The sequence below is a fragment of the Castor canadensis genome, chromosome 5 (assembly GCF_047511655.1).
Source record: "Castor canadensis chromosome 5, mCasCan1.hap1v2, whole genome shotgun sequence".
NCBI lineage: Eukaryota > Metazoa > Chordata > Mammalia > Rodentia > Castoridae > Castor > Castor canadensis.
Window position 1 is genome coordinate 158,564,358 of NC_133390.1, and position 23,301 is coordinate 158,587,658.

A 23,301-nucleotide genomic window follows, 5' to 3' on the forward strand; every position below is an offset into this window, starting at 1 on the left:
CTTCCCAGGGACCTCCCCTCAAGGCCCTCAAGATCCTGAAAGATCTTACTGGTCCCTCAGCAGTTGCCCATGTTCCATCTCCTTTTGCTCCAACCCTAACCCCCCTAGCCCCAGTCTATACCTTCATCCCAAACTCTGGCCTTTAAACTCTGTGCAACCAGTAGCCTGAGCACCTTGCCTATTAGTCCACACAGGCACTTCCACCCAGCCAGGTCCCCACCAACTCTTCACCTAAACTCCTCATCTTCCATGCTCAAATTTTCTGCCTTTCACCCATGAGCTCAAGCCACATAATCACCTAACACTTCTCCCATACATCAAGCAACAAGATCTGTCAATTCTACTGCTATGCTCTCAAACCCACCCCCCCTTCCTATCCATTCCACAGCTACCACCCTGGATAAAGCCCGTGTCATCTCCTAAGCAACAGCAAAGCCTCTTCGGGCTTCCTGCTCTCAAACTTGCCCCTGAGCTAGGCATCGAGAGCAAGCTTTTCAAAACAAATCTGATCATGTTACTGCCTGGCTTAAATTCCTCCAAAGGCTTCCCAAGCTCTTAGGTGAAGATCAGACTCATTGCAGCTCCAAGGCATTGCAATTGTCACTGCTCATGTACATGCATCACACTCCCCTGTACCACCTCACTCCACTGTGGGATCTTTGTTGTTTCCTTTGCCTGAATGTACTCTCCCCTTGCATTTAGTCAACAGCTGTTTGCCCTTCAAGTCTCAAAAAGGATCACTTACCCTCATATTGGGTCCATTAACCTCTCTTTGCTGGAACAAACTCTTCCAAACTGCAACTTCACATTTAGCTGTGACTGCCTGATTGTCATGCTGCCTCCCAAGGATGGGAACTCCATCAAGACAGTGGCCCTGAATGGTTCAGCGTTATCTTTTTGCCCTGCTCAGTCTGTCCTATTCTGGGTCACAGAGTCAAAAAGGACCAAGAATCTCAACCCACTGTCGTCTTCATGGAAGCCCAGAGAAGAATAGGGATTTGCCAAACTCCCTGCACACTAGACCTTAAAGTCTATAATCCCATTCAGCTCAAGTTGCCCAAGACCTTGATAATGAGTAGGCCCCACGGAAGGAGGGGACAGATGCTCAGTGCTGCAGACACCACAGTTCTCAGGCACTTAGGGGACTCTGACAGCAATAGCACCAACCATCTATTGGCACAGATGAGGAGACTGAGGTCTACGGTAGGGGAGGCACTTGGCTAGAGCTGTGGGGCCAGGGAGAGTTTGAGCTGAGCCTGGTATCTAAGCTTCTAGACCCCCAGAATCCTGCACTGGGCACAAAGCTCTTCTGGAAGCTTAATAATTCCCATTTTACCAATGGAGAAACTGAGGCTTCAAGGGTTCAAATAGCCTTAGGCCAACTGGGAGAGCTGAATTAGTGGTTACTCAGCATGCAGGCAATATGCTTAGGGCCCACTCCACCAAAGGGTACAGAACTCTGCAGGGTATCAGGACAGCCAGGCAATCCTAAGGCCACCCATGGGCAGTTCCTGGCTGGGCCACTGGGGGCAGCAATGAACAGGGCAGGTGCTGACCTTGTACTCTGGGGTCCTACTTCTCACTCAGACCCCAAGTTGCTCCATCCCAGGAATGTGGATCTGATCCCTGAGCCAGTGACGTTAGATGAGAAGGCAGGTACAAAGTCACAATTCACAACCAAACAAAATGAGGCAACTCAGTGTCACATAATGATCAGCTGGGAAGGTCAAAGGAAGTCCAACTATTAGGTTAATAAGTTGAGCCATATGGAATTGCATTTTTTTTGGTGAGAGGGGTTAAAGTCAGGACCTCATGCTTGGTAGGTAGGCGCTCCACCCCTTGAACCATGCACCCAGCCCATTTGCTTTAGTTATTTGAAAAATAACTAAAGCAATATTTTTGCCCTACTGGCCGGGACCTTGATCTTCCTGTTTATACTTCCCATGTTGTTGGGATAATAGGCACAAGCCACAAGACGGGGATCTCATGAATTTTTTGCCTGGCCTACCCTCAAGCCATGATCCTTCTGATCTCTACCTCCCAAGTAGCTAGGATTATAGGCTTGAGCCACTGTGCCTTAAGAAATTGCTATTTTTGCAGATCAAAAATATTTTAACATTGGCAATTTCATATGATCCAACTTAATATAAAATGAGTAGGAAAAACAAACAAATATTAGAGTAAGCCTATTATTCAGAAATACCAGAAGAAATAACTGAGACCCTATGGTGGTACTAGGATTTAAACTCAGGGACTCACACTTGCTAGGCAGGTTTTCTTACTGCTTGGGCCACTCTGCAAGCCCTTTTTGTAGTGGGTATTTTCGAGACCTATCTTGAACTATTTGCCCAGGCTGGCTTTGAACTACAATCATCCTGACCTCTGCCTCCTGAGAAGCTAGGATTACAGGTGAAACACCAGTGCCTGGCTACTGTGAGACCTTATGGAGCCATTCTTTTTCCTTATAAGCTTTAAGTCTGTAAACTATGTATATTCATTAAACTATGTACATGATAAAAATAAAAATTCAATTAAAAACAGCCACTAAGTGATCAAATCAACAAATAGGGGAGAAGAGGCAAATGTTCCTTTCAAAAGAATTCCAAACAATGTATGTAGGCCAGCCCTTCTAGGGGGTGGAGCTTAGTTCTTAACCACTCCCCTGCCCCCAGGGTGGACTACATTTAGGGATCACTTCCTGCTTGGGAATAGGGAAAGAAAAGTGTCACTCTGCAAAGGAGAAACCTGGCAAACATCATCTGAATCAAGGACTGAGGGCGAACATCAGCTTGAAATCACACAGTTAGCCCATACCCCAACAGGATGAATTGAAAAGGGTGCCTTACCTGGGGATTCTTTCCAAAAAACCCAAACCCAAGACTAATGATAAGCATCAGACAAACCTAACATGGGGGCGCTACCACAGGTACCTGGCAACTACTCCTTAAGTCTGTCAAGATAGTTGGGCACTGGAGGCTCACACCTGTAATTCTAGCTACTCAGGAGGCAGAGATCAGGAGGATTGCAGTTCAAAGCCAGCCCAGGCAAATAGTTCATGAGACCCTATCTGGAAAAATCCATTACAAAAGGGGAGTGGCTCAAGGTGTAGGCCCTGAGTTCAAACCCCAGTACTGAAAAAAAGAAAAGACTGTCAAATTCATGAGAAATAAAGCCTGAGTTGAGGAGCACATGACCCTGGGGAGACTTGACCTTAAGTATAAAGTGGTTTCTTAGGTTGGATCCTGGAAAAAGAGGAGGACAAGACTGGAAAAACATGAAATCCCAGTAAATGGTAATTTCTCGGGGTAGTTTCTTAGTTTGACGAATAGTCCATGCAACTTAAGATGTTAACACAGGAAAGTGAGTGTGGAGCATACAGGACCTCTCTGTACTATCTTCGCAACTTTTTCAAATCTAAAATGATTCCAAAATAAAAAGTTTATCTAAAGAAGCAATGAACTATTGTTCTACGTATACCATAGGCCACCCACAAAAACATTCTGGTGAGTGAAAGGTGGCACTGGTAAATATACATGTTAAGATTTGCATTTTTCACTGGATATTAATTTTATATCAGCAAAGTGTACAATATTGAACTCTAGTTAAGGATATACATGCTGACATATTTAGAAGTAAATGTACTGATGCCTGTACTTCAACTTGAAATAAATGTAAAAAATAGATAGGGCCAGGTGAGGTGGCTCACACCACTCAGGAGGCGGAGGTCAGGAGGAATCCAGTTCAAGGTCAGCCTGAGCAAAAAGTTTAGCAGATCCCATTTCAACCAATGGCTGGGCATTAAACAGCAATGGCTTATGTCTATCATCCCAGCTACACAGGGAAGCACAAACAGAAGGATTGCAGTCCAGGATGACCCAGGCATAAATGAGACCCTATCTTAAAAAATAACCAACAGGGCTGGTGGAGTGGTTCAAGTGGTAGAGTGCCTGCCTAGCATGCATGAGGCTCTGAGTTCAAATACCAGTACCACCAAAAAAAAAAAAAAAAAAAACAAAACCAACTCAAAAATGGCTGGCGGAGTGGGTCAAGTGGTAGAGCACCTGCCTAACAACATGAGGCCCTGAGTTCAACCCTGAATACAGCAAAAAAAAAAAAAAAAAAAAAAAAGATGAAGGATGGATATTATGATCAAGCAAGTATTGCAGATGTTAACGGTGGAGTTCAGGTGGTGGTATATGGGTGTTCAATGTGCAAAGGGAATGTTCCCTTAGGGAAGGGCCCTGCTCCCTTGGGCGTATAGTCCTGAGTGTCCTGAGTCCTGGGTGGGTGTTCTGCTCCCAGGAAGAAGACACTAGGCTGGCCTGGAGGTTGGGTTTTTCAGAGGGAAACCCATGGCAGGCTGGCTGACCTTGGGGCTTTCCATTCAGGCCACAAGAAGAAAGGATTTCCCAGAGGACCTAGGATTCAGCCAACACAGTAGTTACAGACTCGCAGTCCTTTTGTCCAGTCTGGACAGGGACAAGTGGACAACGGGCAGTAAAAACAGCATAGTCAAAACAAAAAACATCACAGGCAAGTTAGCAGTTGCATGATTCCCTTAAGTCACTTCCCATTCCCTAAATTGCATTTTCCACATCTGTAAAATGACAGTAATAAACTCAGTTTATTAACTCACAATGGTGGGCTCCTGTAGTCCTTACCTGGGACTTAGGGACCCATGAGCATGTCCATCCCTCTGAGCCTTTAGAAATCTCAGGCCTGTTCATGGAAGATGCCCTACCTGTTGTGGCTGAGCATCCTGCCTCTCCCCTCCCATCAGTTGCCAAGCCCCACAGACTTTCTACACATCCCCTCTTCTCCCCACCACAGCCACTCCTGCTGGGAGGTCTCTCACCTCCCTGGCCCGAGGGACACGCATACACACAAGAGCCCTTCATGGCCAGCTCAGGCCTCTGCTGCTCCCCACTGCCCAGCAACTCTGAGGTTCCTATTTGTCCCCCAGGTATCACCTCCACCAGAAGTCTTCCCTAACTCCATGCTCAGTTATGACTCAAATGGGGTAGCATCTTTTTCAGCTCTGTGGCCCTATACCCAGCACAGGGTCACACTATGGAGGTATGTGCTGATCCCTGTCTTCCCTCCAAGGATAGCTTGGTGGGACCACATTTCTCTTACTGGCAGCCATGAGGTCCCCAAGGCTGTTCTTCTCTGGTCTGTGGTGGACTTTATGGTGTGGCTGAATAAAGGATAGCTAGGGTCAGAGAGGACCAAAGCAGAAATGGAATGAGACTGTCAGACCATGCTCCACTACAGGATGGAACACAGGAGACGCAGGGAAACGGACATTTTCTGAGTCTTGGCCCTAGGCCAGGTCCCTTAACAACAAATAAAACATACCGACTCTTCACAACACCCTTAGGTGGGTCCTATACTCATCATACAGAGATTTGGTCAGGGGTCTTGCCCGGGGCCATATGATGTTAGTGCAGAATCAGGCTACATCACCAGTCCTGCCTGTCTGAGGTCAAAACCCATGTTCTTCCCATCACCCTCCAACCCCTCAGGCTCTGTACCCACATGCTGGCTACTGCAATGGCCAGGTTTGGGTGATACTCCATACTTGACATCTTGTGGAGCTGCTCTCCCCAGTTCTCAGCTCTTTTACTCAGCCAGAAAGAAAGTGATTCTTTTTGGAGAAGCCAAACTAAGTGTGTGAGACTTCCAAGTCAGTGGGGGAGGCTAATTCAGTGTGCCTTAAAGCTCTGGGGCTCAAGATAGCAGCCTTGACCGCCTGGGGCCTGTGGCTTCTGCTGTAAATGGTAGCACTCAAGTGGTCACCATAGCTCGGCGCAGGTGGCTCATGCCACCTAGCTTAGCTACTCAGGAGGGAGAGATCAGGAGGATTGCGGTTTGAAGCCAGCCCCAGGAAAATAGTTTGGGAGACCCTATCTCAAAAAAACTCATCACAAAAAAGGTTGGTGGAGTGACTCGAAGGGTTAAAGAATGCCTGCCTAGCAAGCATGAAGTCCTGAGTTCAAACCCCAGTGCTGCCAAAAAAAAAAAAAAAAAATCAAGTGGTCGCCATAGTTGGCAAAGTGCAGCCTCCTCTGCCTATGTGCCTGGAGTCTAGGAAAGTGGGAGCCAGAAAAGACTGGCAGTGACTGTGGAGCTGGACAGGGCTTTGGCATGAGGTGCCAACTCACAGACCCAAATGGACACTGTGTGGGAGAGGATGGCAAACAAAAACCCTTCAGCTCTGAAGGATATAAAACTACAGCAAACTCATTGGACCTTAAGGCCAAGGTCACTAGGAAAGACTGCAGACTGGGGCACGGCAGTCAATTACATGGCTCTTTCCAATTCTCAAAAGCATTCCCATCCAATTCCATACTAAGTCCCCAAAGTCACCCTTCCAGGAGGAAACCAAGGCACCTCTCACCAGCAGCCTCTTCCCTGACACCCCAGATCCTGGGCTATATGCCTAACCTTGGCTCTAACTGGCAGAGTAAGGTTTGCAGAGCATGAATCTGATCATACTTGTCTTTAACTTAAAACCAAAGGCTCAGCATGGATGTCAGCATAATGAGGTCCCCAAGGACCATGTGGCTGACCACTGCTGCATTGAATGTCGTTCCTTATCAAGAGGTTCAGATAGTTCTATACAACCACCGGCAGCACACAGCATTCCTCTCCCCTTTATTTCCCCCTTCCTTCTTTTTTCTTCCGTTTCTCTCTCTTTTTCCCTCTCTCCTACAGATCTTGATACCCAGGAAGATTCTACACATCCCTCAGGACCCCACGTAGAAATCACCTCCCCAAAAAACTTAATAGCCCCAGTTCTGAGCTCCTAGTACCATGCTGACCTGTCCTGCCTGTTTCTTTTTCCTTCTCTTCCACACACCTGTGGACTCTTTGGAAGTAGGGCCATGTCTCATTCACCCCTTGAAGATGCACAGTAGGCACCTAATATTTGTATAAATAAATTAGCCCCCAAGAACATAAGTGAGTTGTCTAAGGCCAGAGAGCCAGGGCAGATGGGGCTGGGAGTCACTGTGGCATCTTGGGCTCCCAAAGCTCAGGACTTCCCGCTGGTCTGGCTCACTGTATTCACCCTGGGCTGTTCTTGTCATGCTGGTTTTGAGGGAAGAAGAAACTGGGGAGGGCCTGGGAGAGAACGGTGGGATGTTGAGCACTGAAGAGACAAAGGACTGAACCAAGAAGATGACAAACTGCCACCGGCTAAGGGATGCAAACTGAACGTGCGCACTCAGCTGACAAGGACAAGAGCTCTAGCTGGGGCCATAAGCATTTCATGTCAAGAGATGCTGATCTGGGCTGGGGGCGTGGCTCAAGTGGTAGTGTGCCTATTTAACAAGCCTGAGACTCTAAGTTCAAATCCCAGTACTAATGAAAGAGACAGAGAGACAGAGAGAAGGAGAGGTTGATCTTCTCTCCCCCATCCCATCTAGGATCTCATAGCCAGAGCTCCAAACCAACCTACAGAAATAAATCTGAAATGGTCCCCCAGCTGAACATAAATTGGGTACTACACACCACCCAGCCATAGATGATCTACCCAACATGTCCCCAAACATTCCCTCACTGGTATCACTCCCCAGAATGACATAGCAGGCCAACTGAGGGGCAGTTCTAGGAGGCAGAACTGTGGAGGGCTTACGCTCAAGACCCTAGTATCCTAGGTATCCCCAGTGGCAAAAGACAGACTGGCAGGGCCGGCCCAGATCTTTAGGGTTGTCATAACAGGGGGGTCAGAGTGGACCCTCATAACAAAGAAGGTGCCATATGTGGAGAGGTATTCCAGATTTCTAGACCCTGCTAGACAGGGAAGAGAGAGGGTAGACAAGAAGTCTACTTAAGATGCAGACACAAAGTGGAAATAGGGCACTCCAGGCTAGCACCTGGAATAAGAAGAAAAGGGGACCTGGTTTCTGATCCCAGCTCATAGTATTTAGGCATCAGGAATTAGTCACTGAATAGTTTTCCCTGGTGCTAGGGATACAGCCATGAGCCAGCAGGACACATAGACTGCCTTAATATAACCTGCAGTCTACTAAGAGGATGTGACTGATAAAACCACAAATACAACTCCTTTCTGAGCTTTGTGATCCTGAGGAGTCTCTCATCCTCCCAAGCTACAGCTTCCTTATTTGTAAGAAACTCTTGTTCTTTTGTCGGTACCAGGGTTTGAACTCAGGGCTTTGGGCTTGTGAGGCAGGGGTTCTTCCACTTGAGCCAAGCCTTCGGCCCTTGCTTCCTTATTTGTATCATGAGATGAGAACAGTGCTTTCCTCAAAGGACTGTTATAAAAATTAAATGAATTCCTTGTAACAAAAACACACAAACAAACAAAATACTACTGCCATCACCACCAACAATAATAACAACAGGACTGGTAAAATGGCTCAAGTAGAGTTCAAAAACCCTAGTCCCACCAAAGTGGGGGGAAAAAGGCGTAGCAATTGTTCTTCTCATGGTCTGTGGTTTGCATATTGCTCTAGGAGCTTGCTTTGGGTATCTGAAGAGCTATTTCCCATATTAACATGTGATTAATGGCAACAGGACCCATACATTATGTCCAATCCACTAAATACCCTATGAGGTGGAGATAATCATGCTGGATTCTGAGACTGGGAAACTGTAACCTAGAAAAGTTAAATCACTTGATGAGGTCTCACAGTGGGGGAGGACCTCAAGCAATCAGTGGATCTCAATCATCCCTTCTCTTACACTCATGCATACAAGCATGCAAAACTATCCCCCACTCCTCAGTTGTTTACTGTTGTCATTTCCTGTTACTGACTCTGAAGCGCAATCATAATTAGCAAATGTGTGTCACATGCTGAAAAATACATAATAGCTCCTAGGGGAGAGGATGGGGACTTAGTCACTGGTATACCTATTATTTAACTAATAATCTACACAATTTATTCTGTAATAGGACACAGCACTGATAAGCTCAAACAGAGCAAGACTTCAGGAAAAACTGAAAGGTCAAGATCTTTATATTCTATAGAAATAAAGCTCCTGATTTTGGCAATGATGGTCCTGCTTGAAATCTGTGGTCCTCTGGTTCCCAGGACAGCTCTGATCTGCCCCACCCAGGGCAGGAGAATACAGGACACCTTCTCTACTTAGAAGAGCTCAAAAAAGCAGGCAGTGGGACAAGGACACTTCCCTGAATGCCGTATGTCTGAATGGGAGCACCAAGACTAGGCTTGGCTGTGCAGGACATACAAAGACTAGGTTCAGACAGAGGCTGGTGATGGGTGGAGACAGCGCTACTAACTGACCTCACCCTGAGTCTGAAAGGCCCAGTTTCTACTCTTCATCCCTCAGGCTTTCCCTGGTTACTCAACAGAAACACTGCTCCTGCTCCTGCTGGATTCTTCCAGCAGCCACTCTTCCTTCACATGCGGCTACCAATCACATAATGCTCTCCCTAGCTGTCCTTAGTTCATTCATTCACTTCATTCAATAAATGAAACAATGGCTCTGAGTTAGGCACTGATCTGGTAGTTAACCTTGCCAGGAGAGGAGAGGTAGATCCCTGCCTTCATGAAGCTCACAGGCTAGTGGTGGAGGCAGAGAGGCAAGTGCTATGAAGGAAACGTAGGAGGATTGAGAAAGAGACAGTCAGGTAGAAAGACTTCACAAAAGGCTTCTCTGAGGTGATATGGGCTCTTAACAAAATAATAAATGTCCCACATTTGTACTCTCTAGTTCCAATAGGCATGATGGCAGGGATGGTATAATTTTCTGAAGGTGTTCTTTTACCTCAGTTAACATTCCAGGACAATGATCTGATCTGGTGATGGCCTGGTGAGCAAATGACCCTACCTGACACATTCCTTTAGTGATCTGGCAGCAGCAGCAGCAGTAGCAACTAAGCCCAAGACCAGCAGCCTCCAGAAGCATTTTTTTTTCTTTTTTATGGAATGCTTCATAATTTTGTGTGTCATCCTTGTGCAGGGGCCATGGTTGTTCCAATTTTAGCATATGTGCTGCTGAAGTGAGCACCCCCAAAAGCATTTGATCTAAGAGTTGTCTATGGCTCAGAGCCACAGAGCCCAATGACACAGGAGTGCAGGTGTCCTGAACAGTCTGTCCACTTAAGAGCCCCAGTCCCTCATTTATAAAGCAGGGATAAGATATCTTTCTCCAGGCTTGCTGTGAGGAGTCAATGAAGTGATGCTTGGCATGGTACCCAGTCAAGTGTTTGCCAGATTCAGTATCACACTGCTCACTCCCCTCCTGGGCTGTTAGCTCCCTGAATAAGGACCTACCCACAGGGAGAAGCTGTTCCTCCTTCATGTCCAAATCCCTAGGATGGGCAATCTACCACCTTGGTTGAATGACTGAGACTAGAAAACAAATCTCTCACTCCTTAACTCTTACCTGCCCAACATTGAAGGTCAGTGTGATGGCATAAAAGAAATTAGAATTGGCACTTCCTGCATAGATCCAGAGGTGCCAAAGAACAGGGAAGAGCAGGGAGCAGACGATGATGATGCAGGCAAGGACAAAGATGTTCCGCAGGACTGCAAAAACAAATAGTCACAGTTAGCCCAGCACTTTTTCTCTGGCATCTTCTTGCTGGGATGGTCCCATAGGACTGAGGCCAGGGAGCAGCTCACATGGCTCAAATGTAAAGCACTCCAAGAGGTATGGGGTACTAGGAGGCAAACTGAGTCAATGGCTCCCCACGCCCACAACTTGTGGGAGCTCCTACATTTGGAGTGTTTCCTCTCATGTGAGATTGGCTGGCCAAAGATCAGCTACAGTCAATTATTTCATGGATGCATCTGGGCTCAACAGAGGCCATTTCAGGAAAACAGCCCTAAAGCTTCCAACCTCAGTGTGTCCTTACATGGGTGCTACCTGGCTATATAGGTTCATGGGTGGGGATTGTAGCATGAACCAGGGAGATCAGAGAACCATAAGGTTCTCTGTGGTACCACAAGCCTGGCATCTTAGGAACACAGTTTCCATTCTCCTTAATTGGTGTCCCATGTGCTTGCCTTCCTCTTCAAATGTCCCTCCTTAGATGATTTACGAATCTTTTGCTTTCTTTTTGCTTTATTCTGTGATTCAACACAACTCTCTTTTTTAAATCTTCCTCTGTAATATTACTCCCTGCTCCAGAGGGAATGCTGAGGCCCTCCAGGGAGGACATGCTACCCAAGAATGGTCTCTGGACAGGCAGGCAGAGTCCCGCTGGATGGGAAGGCAGACAATGGCTGGGTACAGACTTGGTCTTTGGAGAAACCTTAGTTGAAATCCTGCTCTGTGATTAGCAAGTTTCTCTTAGTATCTTTATCTCTAAAATGGGGCTACAATGCCTATTCACAGGCATCTTAAGTGGATTAAATAAGGTATGTGAAAGCTGGGGATGTATCTCAGTGATAGAGTACTTTTCTCATATGCACAAGGCCCTGGGCACCCAGGGTTGCGGGGGGGTGGGCAGTGAGGAGGAAAGAAGAAAGAAGGAAGAGGGAGAGGAGGAGGAGGAGGAGGAGGAAGAAAGAAGGAGAAGAAAAGAAGTGAAAGTTGGGCAGAAGACTGAGGCTGGAGGATTGCAAGTTTAAGGATAGCTTAAACTTTCTGAGTTTAAGCTATCTCATTTCAGAAAACAACAAACAAAAAGATACATGAAAAAAACTGGCATAGATATATTATTTTGTACGTTAGTTTTCTATTGTTGGTATAATAAATTCCCATAAACTTAGTGCTTAAACAATACAATGTATTATACAATAGTTCTGGAGGACAGAAGTCCAAAATGGGTCTCCAAGGCTGCAATAAAGGTCTGGGCAGGGCTTTGTTCCTTTTGGATCCTTTCAGAAAGAATCCACTGGCTTGCCTTTTCTAGCATGTGAGGGCTGCATGCATTCCTTGGCTCATGACCCCCTTCCTGCTTCAAAACCAGCACTGATGGATTAAGGCTTCTCACAACGCATCACTCTGACTCTGCACCTTCTGATTTCCTTCTTCCACTTCTTTTTTTTTTTTTTAATACTTCATTTTTTTTAGAGCAGTTATAGGTTCATAGCAAAACTGAGCAGCAGGTTCAGAGATTTCCCATATGCCCCCAGCCTCTATCTCTTCCACTTTTAGGGATTCTTCTGATTACACTGGGGTCACCTGAATAATCTCCTCTTTCTTAAGATCCTTAATTTAAAGTACTTTTTGCAAGTAAGGTGACATATTCACAGGTTCTGGAAATTGTGAGGTGAACTCTTTGAGTGGTGAGGAGAATTATTCTGCCCATCACATGGTGCTTTTTTTTCTTTTAATTCAGAAGGGATAATCTCACAGAATATGTTGTTTTTATCTTTTATCTCTCTTTATACTGTACTATATTTAAAAAGCAATAAATATTATTTAAAATAAATCAGAATAATCAAAACAATCAGCTACAAGTCATTCATATACTTTCTTTGGCGGTGCTGAGGTTTGAACTCAGGGCCTACATCTTGAGCACTTCACCAGTCCTTTTTTTGTGATGGGTTTTTTTCAAGACAGGGTCTTGGGACTATTTGCCGGGCTGGCTTACAAACTGCAATCCTCCTGAGAAGCTAGGATTACAAGCATGAGCCACAGGCACCTGGCCTGTTCATTCTTTAATGAGGAATGACAGGTGCCTTTTTGTTATTGTTGTTGAAAAGTCCTTTTTTTTTTTTTCTATTAAATGGGGATAAATGACTACTAGTTGATTGTTTTAATGATTTCAGCAAAATAAAAAGTTGCCAACTGTTACCAGGTCTGAAAAATCCCATAATTTGGATGCTAGCCTGGAGGCCTGCAAGGTCTCATATCTTCTCCCACTCCTCTTCTTTTTTCAGTGCTGGAGATTGAACACATGCTAGGCAAATACTCTACCAATGAGTCACACTCCCAGCCCCAGGTCCTCTTTTCTGACCGGAAATTTCTATGGTTCTGGATTATCAAACTTGAGAGGCCAAAGCCCTGACTCAGGCCTCCTGAGACCTCCCAGGGAAGCCTCCGTCTCTTTCCCTGCTCTCAGGAGTAAGGAGCCAGAGAAAAGGGGTATTTGCACTGAGAATTATTATTGTTGTTATTAAGCAATGTTACAAACTCAAGAAAGATCTGCTTACAGATCTGCAACATCACTATTTTCATTTCTCAGTGGTTCTTTCTCATCTCCTGGAAATTCTTTTGCTAGAAAGAACACACACTATTCCAAGAAAAAAAATTCATGGGACCTGATAGCACAGATGGTTCTTGGTCCTGTTCCTCTAGCCAAAGATGGAGGCTTCAGACAGAGTAACAGGGAGGAGACCAAGTGCAGAGATGAGAGAGGCTTACATGCAATATGTGGGCTGCAAAAAGACATTCCCATGTGTTTGGAGGATCGTCACTAGTATCCAGTTGGCTTCAGGACAGTGGTGACCTTTGCATGAAAAGGGAGCTGCTACTCACACTTGCTGGCTGACAGGCTGGAATATTAAAGCTATATGCCAGAGCAAATGGAACTGGAGACCCGAGACACAGGACAGCTTGTTCCAGGGACCAGGAGTCATAAGAGATGACCAGGGCATAACAAGATGAAAGGACTCACCCTTCATCAGACCTGCTAGGCAAGATGGAGTCAGGTTCCTCACTACATTCACTGGGTGGCTTATCCAATCTCTGACACCACCATTGATGAACCGGGACTTCTGGAAGTCCCTTTCTCTCTCTGAGTCTCAGGCATTCAGAAATAAAATGTCACTTGAAAAATCTGGTCCCATCAGGAGGCATGTAGGAGAGATTAGGGTCTTCAAAGGTAAAAGTGATACTTCCTTTCTTAAACTACAAGACAGGTATATTAGAACTTACTATATAGTTATTCTTTATAATTTATTTGTATTTTGTCAATATTCTTTTACCTCTATACAACAGTCAATAAAAACAAAACAACAGAACTCCAGCCCTGTGGTAGCTTGCTCTGCAGCTGGACCACTGCAGGATAGCACCAGCTCCACTAGCAGGCTGCTCCCTACACTGCAGGTGTGCGTCTGCCTGACTTATTTTGGCTTCAGGCTTCAAAGGACAGCATCTAGAGCCCTGTTTCTTTTCCCTCCCCATCAGTAACCAGTACAGGAAAACAAAAACACCATGTGAGAGCAGGCACATTAGCACTAGAAACTGGTGTTTAAACTGGATTCTTACATTAAATATTTTCAACTAGGTCAAAAAACCTAGTCTGTCCTCAGGAGTCCTGAGGCCCAAGGCTGAAGATGCTTGTAGCTGAATATAATGACTCACAGTTGTGAGGTCCCTAACAGGTGCTGTAAACATGAGTACTCTCTCCTGCAGGTGTGGTACAGCAAAGACTGGTGGTCACTGTTCTCTGCAGGAGCTTCAGGCAAGCTGAGTCTATAAACTCTTTACACTCAACTACTCATCAACAGCCTTTATTAGATCATCCAAGTTTCTGGAAACCCCATCTTCCTTCTCTGTCTTATCACCCCTGAGGGTATGAAATAGCTTATTTCAAGTTGTGAAAAATATGTTTATTTCAATCACTGGCTGTCAAGGCCAAAGCTTTGATAATGGAGATATGCAGGGGACTCCCCAGCATAATTATTACTGATAGTGATAACTACAGTGCTGTTGACATAAAAATCCCTGAAAGATACTTTTTTTTTTTTGAGACAGGGTCTCTAAGTAGCCCAGGTTAGCCTGCTTCAGCTTCCCAAATGTTGGGGTTACAGGTGTGCACCACCTGGCTTATTCTCATCATTTGATGGACTGAAAAGCCAAAGGCTCAGAAAGGATAAATGATTTGCCTAGGATGACATAGCTAGTGCTGGGAAAGTCAGGATGAAGGCTCAAGTTGGTAAGTCTACAGACTGTGGACAGTGGGATGAGAGATACTGAGGAGAGGCAGTGCCCTATGATGGACAGTCAGCTAAGGAAAAACAATCTGCTTTTAGGAAAAAAGAACAATGTCTCCAAGACCCACCCTTCACAGACTGGAACATGTCCCTATGTTTTGGTAGCCTCATGGTTTGTCACTGGCCACTCTGCCAAGAGGCCCCAAGCTGATTCTGAGCACAACAGACTATGCAATGAGGATGTCACAGGGGGTATGCTGTTTCTTCCTCCCAGTCAGCTCAGACTGGTCACCACCCCACCAGACACAGGGTAATCACTTGCAGGAGCAGGCTGGGTTTGGCCCGCCCACTCAGCTGTTTGCCTTCACCCAGAGGCCCACACTTACAGGTAGGTTTCCTACTGGAAGCTGGTTAGTTTCACCTCCTGGTTGATACCGAGACAACCCCAAAACAACAAAGACTCACTTCCTCTGGAGTCTGCACTTCTGAGTTCATTACTGACACCTTGCTGTGCACCATAACAAGTGAGAAAAGTTCAACAGCTCCCTTCCCTGTTCTATGGTAGAGAATCAGGTGGGTCACTGACACTGCCTCCTTCTTAGAGAGACTTAAATAGACACCTCCACAGACATCTTTTGATTCTTCAGTGTCAGGCTCCATCCTGGGTGCTAAGGACACACAGGCAAAGGAGTCATGATATCTTTGCTAAGGGGGCCCCCAGATACTGAAAAGAATCATCAGAGAGGACTAAAAGCCTAAAGGAGAGAAGCACTGAGGGGTCTTAGGTAACACAGGACAATTTTGAGGGGGGCATGGGCAAAGATAGAGGGATCTTCATAGGAAGTAGTAAGTCTTGTGTCACTCACCAGTCTCTAAGTACCTTTGGATGAAGCACTGGAGAATGGTTCAGGCCCAAGGCTAGAGTTGCACTGCCCAATATGGTAGCCTAGCCAGATATAGTTTCTTAAATTTGAATTTAAATGGAAAATTCAGTTTCTGGGTCACATTAGTGGCTACTCTATTGCACTATGCAGATATTGGGCATATCCATAATCATAAAAAGCCCTGTTAGACAGCAATAGACAGTGGCTCAAAGAGCTGTAGTCCAATCCCAGTCCTTCTACTTAGTAGTCATGCGACCTTGAACAAGAGGTTCTGCCTTTCTGTACTTCAGTTTTTCTCATCTGTACAATGGGGATACTTACCTCAAAGGCTGGTGTGAAGATAAAATGAGTTGATGGATATAACACTGTTAGAGAGCCACAATGGTCAGGTACAGAGTAAGTGTTCCATAAATGGTAGTTACATGTATTATCATCACTAGTCATAACACAACAAAGTACATATTATGCCTCAGGTCATTACCACTTTCCCAGTGCTGCCAGTACAGCAGGTATACAATGCATGCCTATAAATTTCTTTCTTCCTGGCTATTTCACCAAGGGGCCAGACTGACAAGATCTGCCACCAGTGGGAACAATCAGAGTACTCACATCTGTAGAGATGGTTCCACACAGGAAAGAAAGCCATGTAGAGGGCTACATCCCCCACTGTTGGGTAGGACTTGAAGATAGAGATGATGGCAATCTGGATGAACATGAAGAAGATGGGGTGCTCCCTGGGGCAGGGCAGGGGAAATAAACAGAGAGATCAGCCAGGGATCAGGCCCATCCCAGAGACTCCCAACCCTACTCTTCAAACCAAAAATACTCCCCCAAGGGACTTGAGACAGGGGCTGGCTTACAACTCACAGGCCTGGTTGGGCCAGGTCCCCAGCAGCAGAGAAGAAAACTATAGAGACCCAGAAATGCTCAGAGGTGGTGAGCAAGGCCCGACAAACACTAAAGAAAAAACCCATCAATAGCCACTCCCTGCCTCTTCTAGCTCTGGGCCTTCCCCTAGGAGCTATGAGGAAGAAAACAAATGAAGTCACCATTCCTTATTACCAGGCCTAAGTGACTGCTTGTCACAGAAATCAGGCATCCTTGCTCAACCAGAGGTCACTGTGACAGCAGGCCCTTGGGCAGAAAGTGCTCCTGGCTGATGCTTTGCTCACTGACAATTTGGTTAGTGGGGTATGTATACCCAAAGTGCCTCCTGCCTGATGCTTTGTTCACTAATAATATGGTCAGTGGGGTATGTATATCCTTAGTGTCCAGAAAGAGAACTCAGAGCTACATACAGCTCTTCAGCAACTAATGGGCTGAAAGTAGAATTGTTACCTTAAAAAAATAACAGCTGAAACTGTGATTTTAAAGTAATAACCAGCAATAGCAACAGTTATCATTTCCCGAATCCCACCCTGTGCTGAGTTCTGTGGGAAGGGTTTCCTGCACTATCTCAGGGGATCCCCTCAAGCATTCTCCGGACAAGGAATCCTGTCCCCTGTACTTCACAGATGAGGAAACTGAGGTTCAGAGACATGAAGTACATCAACTAAGTAAGCAGTGGAGTCGGCCGTCTCCAGAGCTCCTAACACCACCGTATGGCTCTCCTGAGTACTTAACAACTCTTCTCAGAGGACAGTGGGGAACAGGATTCAACCTCCAATGTTCCCCTGAGAGTAAAATGAGTGCTAAAGTAAGCAGGAAAAGGACAGATCTGTAACCTCCACACATAAACACATGGATGTGATCTACTTCTGCACAGAACTGGAATATGCCTGCTCATGAAGGCTGTTCTAAGAGGTCAAGTTTTCTAATGCCAGGACAATGGAACTACTTCCAGGACTTCTGAAAGACCTGTGTTCAGGAGCTTGGCACAGCATAAGGGGATGAGCACAGATTCTGGAGCAGATAAACCTGTGTGTGAATTTCAGCTCCACTGCTCACAGCTGGGTAACTCTGGGAAAATCGTTCTACCTCTTTGAGTATTGATTTCCTCATCTATAAAACAGGAGTGACAACAATAAGATAACGCCAACCTCTGTGAGTTGCTGAGTTAGTTGTAATCCTGTTTCAGGGAGCCTAGGAAAGGTGGAGATGGCTCAACATATACTGGCTCTCTTGTACTGCAGAGGAGAACTCCACAGACAACTCCATTTGAAGGAAACTGACCAGAAGATTAAAGAGCTGCAGGTGGCCAGCCTCTCAACTAACCCAACCTAAGACCCTCGGGACAAACAGGCCCCGGGCTGATGATCAAGGATATATACCAGATTCACTTTTTCCAAGACACCCCCAATACAACCCTTGCTCTTGTCCAAAATGGCGAGTGGGCTTTCCAGCGATGTGAGCTCAGACACCTCAAAGTGAGGCCAGGGGGATCCCAGGACTCTGAAATTCTCTCCCGGCAGCCTGTACTTGTGTATGACTCTCAACTGCTGGGTCTGAGGACAGAGTTCCTTGAGCAAAGATGCCATAAACCTGATGGCAAATGCTCCTAGTCTAAAGGGCACCCACCAGGCCATAGAAAGGGAAGAGGAAAGTGGGGGAAGGAAGGACAGAGTAGCAGCACTTACTTTAGCTTGATGGCTAAGGGAATGGTGTAGAAAAAGACGTTGATCTGAAACACGCAGACAAAGAAGAGGCTGAAGTGCTCAAACATCTCTGCAAAGAAGTACCAAAAAAGACCAATGTTTGGAGTAAGATCTGGAACAGAAAGTCTGGAATTAAGAAAACACAGGGAGAGAAAAAGAAAAAAAAAAAAGAGTAGAGTTACAAATGATCTCCTTTGGCCTTGTTTTCTACTGAAGACTTGGGTCACTGCTAGGCAGCCAAGGATGATTTCAGAGTGTGAAGGGCTCTCCAGGTACTCCAAATGTAGATACAAAAACAAGGGCACAAGACACAGAGAATGATAAACCATAATAAATACTAGCTAAATCAAATGCATCTGAAATAAGGCAGGGATTCATCTTGGAAATCAACAGAGCAACTCTTCTTTTCCTGCTCAGTATGGTTTATAATCAGGACCTGCCCAGTAAAAGAGGAAGGAAATTTAAATAAATAACATCTATTTTGGGCATTCCAGAGACCTGCCCAGAGGAAGAGGCACAGGCTCAGAGATCCTGCTCCTCCCCATTCTTGCTTGACATCCCCACAGCAGGGGCCAGAAGACTGTGTGCCTGAACCTACAGTGAGACCTCCAAGAGTTTCAGGAACCATCAGCAGGTTCCGCTAGAATCCCCAGGGTCCCAGAGCTCATTTGAGAATTTACAGTTTATCTGAAAGACTTTTTGTCTGGTTAAATCATACAAAAATTGGCTATTCTAAAAGTTTACATTATACACACGTAAATAAATAAATCAGTATTTGTATAAAATGTATCTCTCAGTGTTGGGGATTGAACCCAGGACCACCAGCATGCTATGCAGGTGCTCTACCATGAAGCTACATCCCAAGTCCTACATTATATATATATATATATTTTTTTTTTTTAACTTTTTTTTTTTTTTCAGAACTGGACCTTGAACTCAGGGCCTCATGCTTGCTATGCAGGCATTCTACCACTTGAACCATGCCCCTAGCCCCTGTATTTTTAACTGAAAACAATGAAGAGTTTAAGGACTGGGGAAATGACTCTAGTGGTACAGCACTAGCCTAGCAAGCACAAAGCCCTGCATTTAAACTCAGTAACACACACACACACACACACACACACACACACACACACACACACACACACGTTAAAATAAAGAGTTTAAATTGGTCTCCATTCACACCTTAAAAGGACACAAATGGAAAAGACAGTCTGAGGCCTTTGCCTAAGGTAATTCTTTGTCTCCTGCACCAACTATATTTCCTTTTCTGAAATTAAAAAAAACAAACAAACCCAAAAAACAAAAAACAGAATCTTCCGCCTAGTGGAAAGCCAGGAAATATTCTTCACCAGGCATCACAAACTCCCATCCAAGGTGGACCATGAAGAGTTCAATGTGATTTGAGTTATTGTTATGATTAGCTAGGATTTAACACAAGGAAGCAGCCCAGAGTCCCAAATAGGAGTTCTGCCACTCCTGATCCCTTCACCATGCTGACAGGTTTAAGTGTCTGTCACCCACTGGGCTGTGAGTTTCTCAAGGCTGGCAGAGTGGCTCAAGTGGTAGAGCACCTGCTTAGCAATCGTGAGGCTATGAGTTCAAATCCCAGTACCATTTAAAAAAAAAAACCAAACAAAGAAATAGATTTTTAAGGCTTAAGTATCAACCAGGTCCTTAGCACCCACACAAAGCCTGGCACATGAAGAACATTTGAAAATGTTTGCAGAATTCATGAATACATACTCATGCAAACTTGCAATATTGCAGACCTATCTGGATTTTCTCTAAATGTCTGACACATGGCAGGTTGTATTTACATTAAAACTGTCAGGGACCCTCTTGCAATAAAGAAATATATCCATTCCTATTTGGAATTAAACTCATACCTCCCAATCAGAGGCTGGTAGTTGCTTTGGATGTTTCTAAGAAATACTCTTTAATCCTACTAATCAAAGGTGTGCTCTAGAGCAGAGGCTCTCAAAGTATGCTCTGTGGACCAGTAGCAGCAGCACCACCTGAAAACTTGAGAAATATAAATTCTTGGTTTCTACCTCAGACCTACTGTATCAGAACCTCAGGGGCTGGGTCAGCAACATGAGTTTAACAAGGCTTGAAGGGGCTCTGAGGCACCCGAAAGTTTAAGAACCCCTGCTGTAGATGATGCCCAAAGTCCTCTCCCTCTGCTTCCAGCAGAAGCTATGAAAACAAATTAGCTTCCAGAATTTTCTAATGAGGTCTTTACTTACATGAAGCCATAGACTGCAGGGATGAAATCCCAGGAGCTGAGAAGGAAGAAGGAGAGGCAAACTATTACCACTAGGCTTCCCACATACATCGTGGCATACTCCCAAGAGAGGGTCCAGAAGGCTTTGCTCTTCATTTTCACAGGTATGTACTGCCGCTAGGAGTGAGAAGACAAGAGGACATTTAGGGATGCCAAGGACAGGGAGAAGTTATCAGCTTATACTTAAAGATTCCTCATATAAAACCATCCCTTGATGCACAGGCTTACATTTTTTTGCTGTATCTTTTTGTTGTTTTGGTTTTTGCGATAGAGTCTCACTAAGTAGTATTTGGAAATGAATTTGCAATCCTCCTGCCTCAGCTTCCCAAGTGCTGAGATTATAGGCTTGTGCCACTCCACCCAGCTTTTGCTCTGTCTTTAATTAAACCAGAAGGACATAAGCATTTAAAAAAGGTGTCAGGTACACATCCTTTGAACTGAGACCTAATAAAACCATTCCAGGTATGTATCCTGGAGACATGTTGCATAAGAAACAATGAAAGAATATTCACTAAACCATGAATCCTTCAGTAGAGGAAAAAATAAATTGTGGTACAATGGTATAATGACACACTATTTAGCAGGTTACATGAATAAACTGCATCTACGTATGTCAATACAATTGAGTCTCAAAAACATAAGGTTAGACAAGGTGTGATGGCTCACATCTATAATACCAGCACTTTTGAGGCTGAGGTAAGAGGATCACAAGTTCAAGGCCAGCCTTGGCCACATAGTGAATTTGAGGTCAGCCTGAACTACATAGTGAGACCCTGTATCAAAAAAAAAAAAAAAAAAAAAGGTAAGTTATAACAGAAAATTGCCAATCCATGTAAAATGAAAATGTTTATGCAATATTTTGAGGTTATACCAAACAATTCTATGTATTATTCATAGACATATAGGAATATATCTGTAAAAGTTTTATAAACCACAGATTAGGATACATAGTAAAGTCATAATAGCATTAGCCTCCCAGAAAGGAGAGAGGAAAACATGATTTATCTATAGTGCTTATAAAAAAATATGTCAAAAGTAAATATGAAACAATATGGCAAAAACCTTCATTTTTTTTAACTCTGTGTAGTAGCTATGGTTATTATTACACTATTTTCTGTATTTCCTCCTCCATTAATATATTTTTTTCCTCAAACAAAAAGATGCTGGGGTAAAGAAAAATAAGAGATATCAAAAAATAAAAACCACAACCAACAACCAAAACTGAATCCTTGGAATATACAAGAAAACAGAAATGAATTCAAACATAAGAAAACAAATTAATTCAAACTTTATAATGGAATCATATGAACCAAACTCTAAAACCATATTATCAAGAAAAAAAATTAATTATACAAAAAAATCAGCTATTCAGCTACATGCTATTTATAAGGCAGACACTTTAAAATTCAAGACAGAAAAGCTGAAAAAATCAAAGGACTGGAAAAGACACATCAGGTAGATATCAATGCAAAGAAAGTATGTATATTTATTGTTACTGGATAAAATACAATTTTATGTAAAAAAGATTGCAGAGACAAAGATAGTCTATAATAATAAGATTCAATTCATCAAAAATATATAACAATCCTAACCTTGTATGTAACTAATAATATAGTCTCAAAACATACTATTAGGTATTATTAGGTACATATAAGTTATCTATGGTAACAGAAGACTTTAATATTAGAAATTAAGTCATGAAATACCTCATATCACTCTTTGTGAAATGAAGATAAAAACAGTATTCCAAGGAAAAGATACAATCTTAAAAATTTATACTATAATAGAAAAGACTGAGAATAAATAAACTAATGAGTCACTTTAAGATATTAAAGCAACAGAATAAATCCCCAAAGAAAGGAGTAAGAGCAGAATTTGTTGAAACAGAAACAAAGTTGTATTATGAGGAAGCAACAAAGCCTCATTTAATCTCATTAAAATTGACTAATGAGAGTGATGTCTGAAAAGAATGATCACAAAGAGTGGGAGGGAGGCAGGGAATGAAGGAGGGAAGGAGGAAGGAAGGGAGAAGAATGGAGGGAGAGGAAGGGAGAGAGGGAGAGAATGAGTGTGGGAGAGAGAAGAACAAATAAACAATATCAGGAATGTAAAAGGGTACAATGTACCCTTAGATGGATATATCAGGGATGAGAAATACAATATGGCTGGATGCAGTGGCACTTGCCTGTCATCCCAGCTAGGTGGGAAGCAGAAATAGGAGGATCATGGTCTAATAAGCCCAGGAATAAAGTGAGACTCTATACAAAAAAACAATTAACACAAACAAGGCCATAGGGTGTGGCTCAAGTATAGAGTGCCTACTTAGTGAGACAAGGTTCTAAGTTTAAACCCCAGTACTGCTCCCTGCCAAAGAAATACAATATGGCTGAGTGTTGGCTCATACCTATTATCCCAGCAATTTGGGAATCAGAGATCAGGAGAACTATGGTTCAAAGCCATCCCTCATCAGACAAGTTGGATGTTGTGGTGCACACCTGTAATCCTAGCTATTCCGGATGTGTAGGTAGGAGGATCACAGTTTGAGGCTGGCCCCAGGCAGAAAGTGTAAGACCCTATCTGAAAAGCAGTGCAAAGCAAAAGGGCTGGGGACATAGCCTACCAAGAGCAAGGGCCTCAAATTCAAACCCCAGTACCGAAAGAAAAGAAAGGGAAGGAAAGAGCAGGGCAGGAGGGGAAGGGAGGAAGTAGAGGGA

General features: G+C 44.3%; 1 protein-coding gene and 1 pseudogene across 3 annotated transcripts in view; both read right to left on the reverse strand.

The window, feature by feature from the left end:
- Nucleotides 1–23,301, reverse strand: part of Pigu (phosphatidylinositol glycan anchor biosynthesis class U) — an 82,818-nt gene that overhangs the window by 564 nt on the left and 58,953 nt on the right. For 2 of the 3 annotated variants that reach the window (XM_074074589.1, XM_074074588.1), the window contains 4 exons: nucleotides 20,550–20,704; nucleotides 18,283–18,426; nucleotides 16,316–16,440; nucleotides 10,378–10,520 (listed from right to left, as the gene is read on the reverse strand). In XM_074074589.1, the coding sequence (XP_073930690.1) occupies nucleotides 10,378–10,520; nucleotides 16,316–16,440; nucleotides 18,283–18,426; nucleotides 20,550–20,704 (567 nt within the window). The remainder of the gene's footprint in view (nucleotides 1–10,377; nucleotides 10,521–16,315; nucleotides 16,441–18,282; nucleotides 18,427–20,549; nucleotides 20,705–23,301) is intronic. The other variant, XM_020162981.2, reaches the window with a different exon arrangement.
- LOC141423652 (U6 spliceosomal RNA) lies at nucleotides 9,907–9,999 on the reverse strand (annotated as a pseudogene).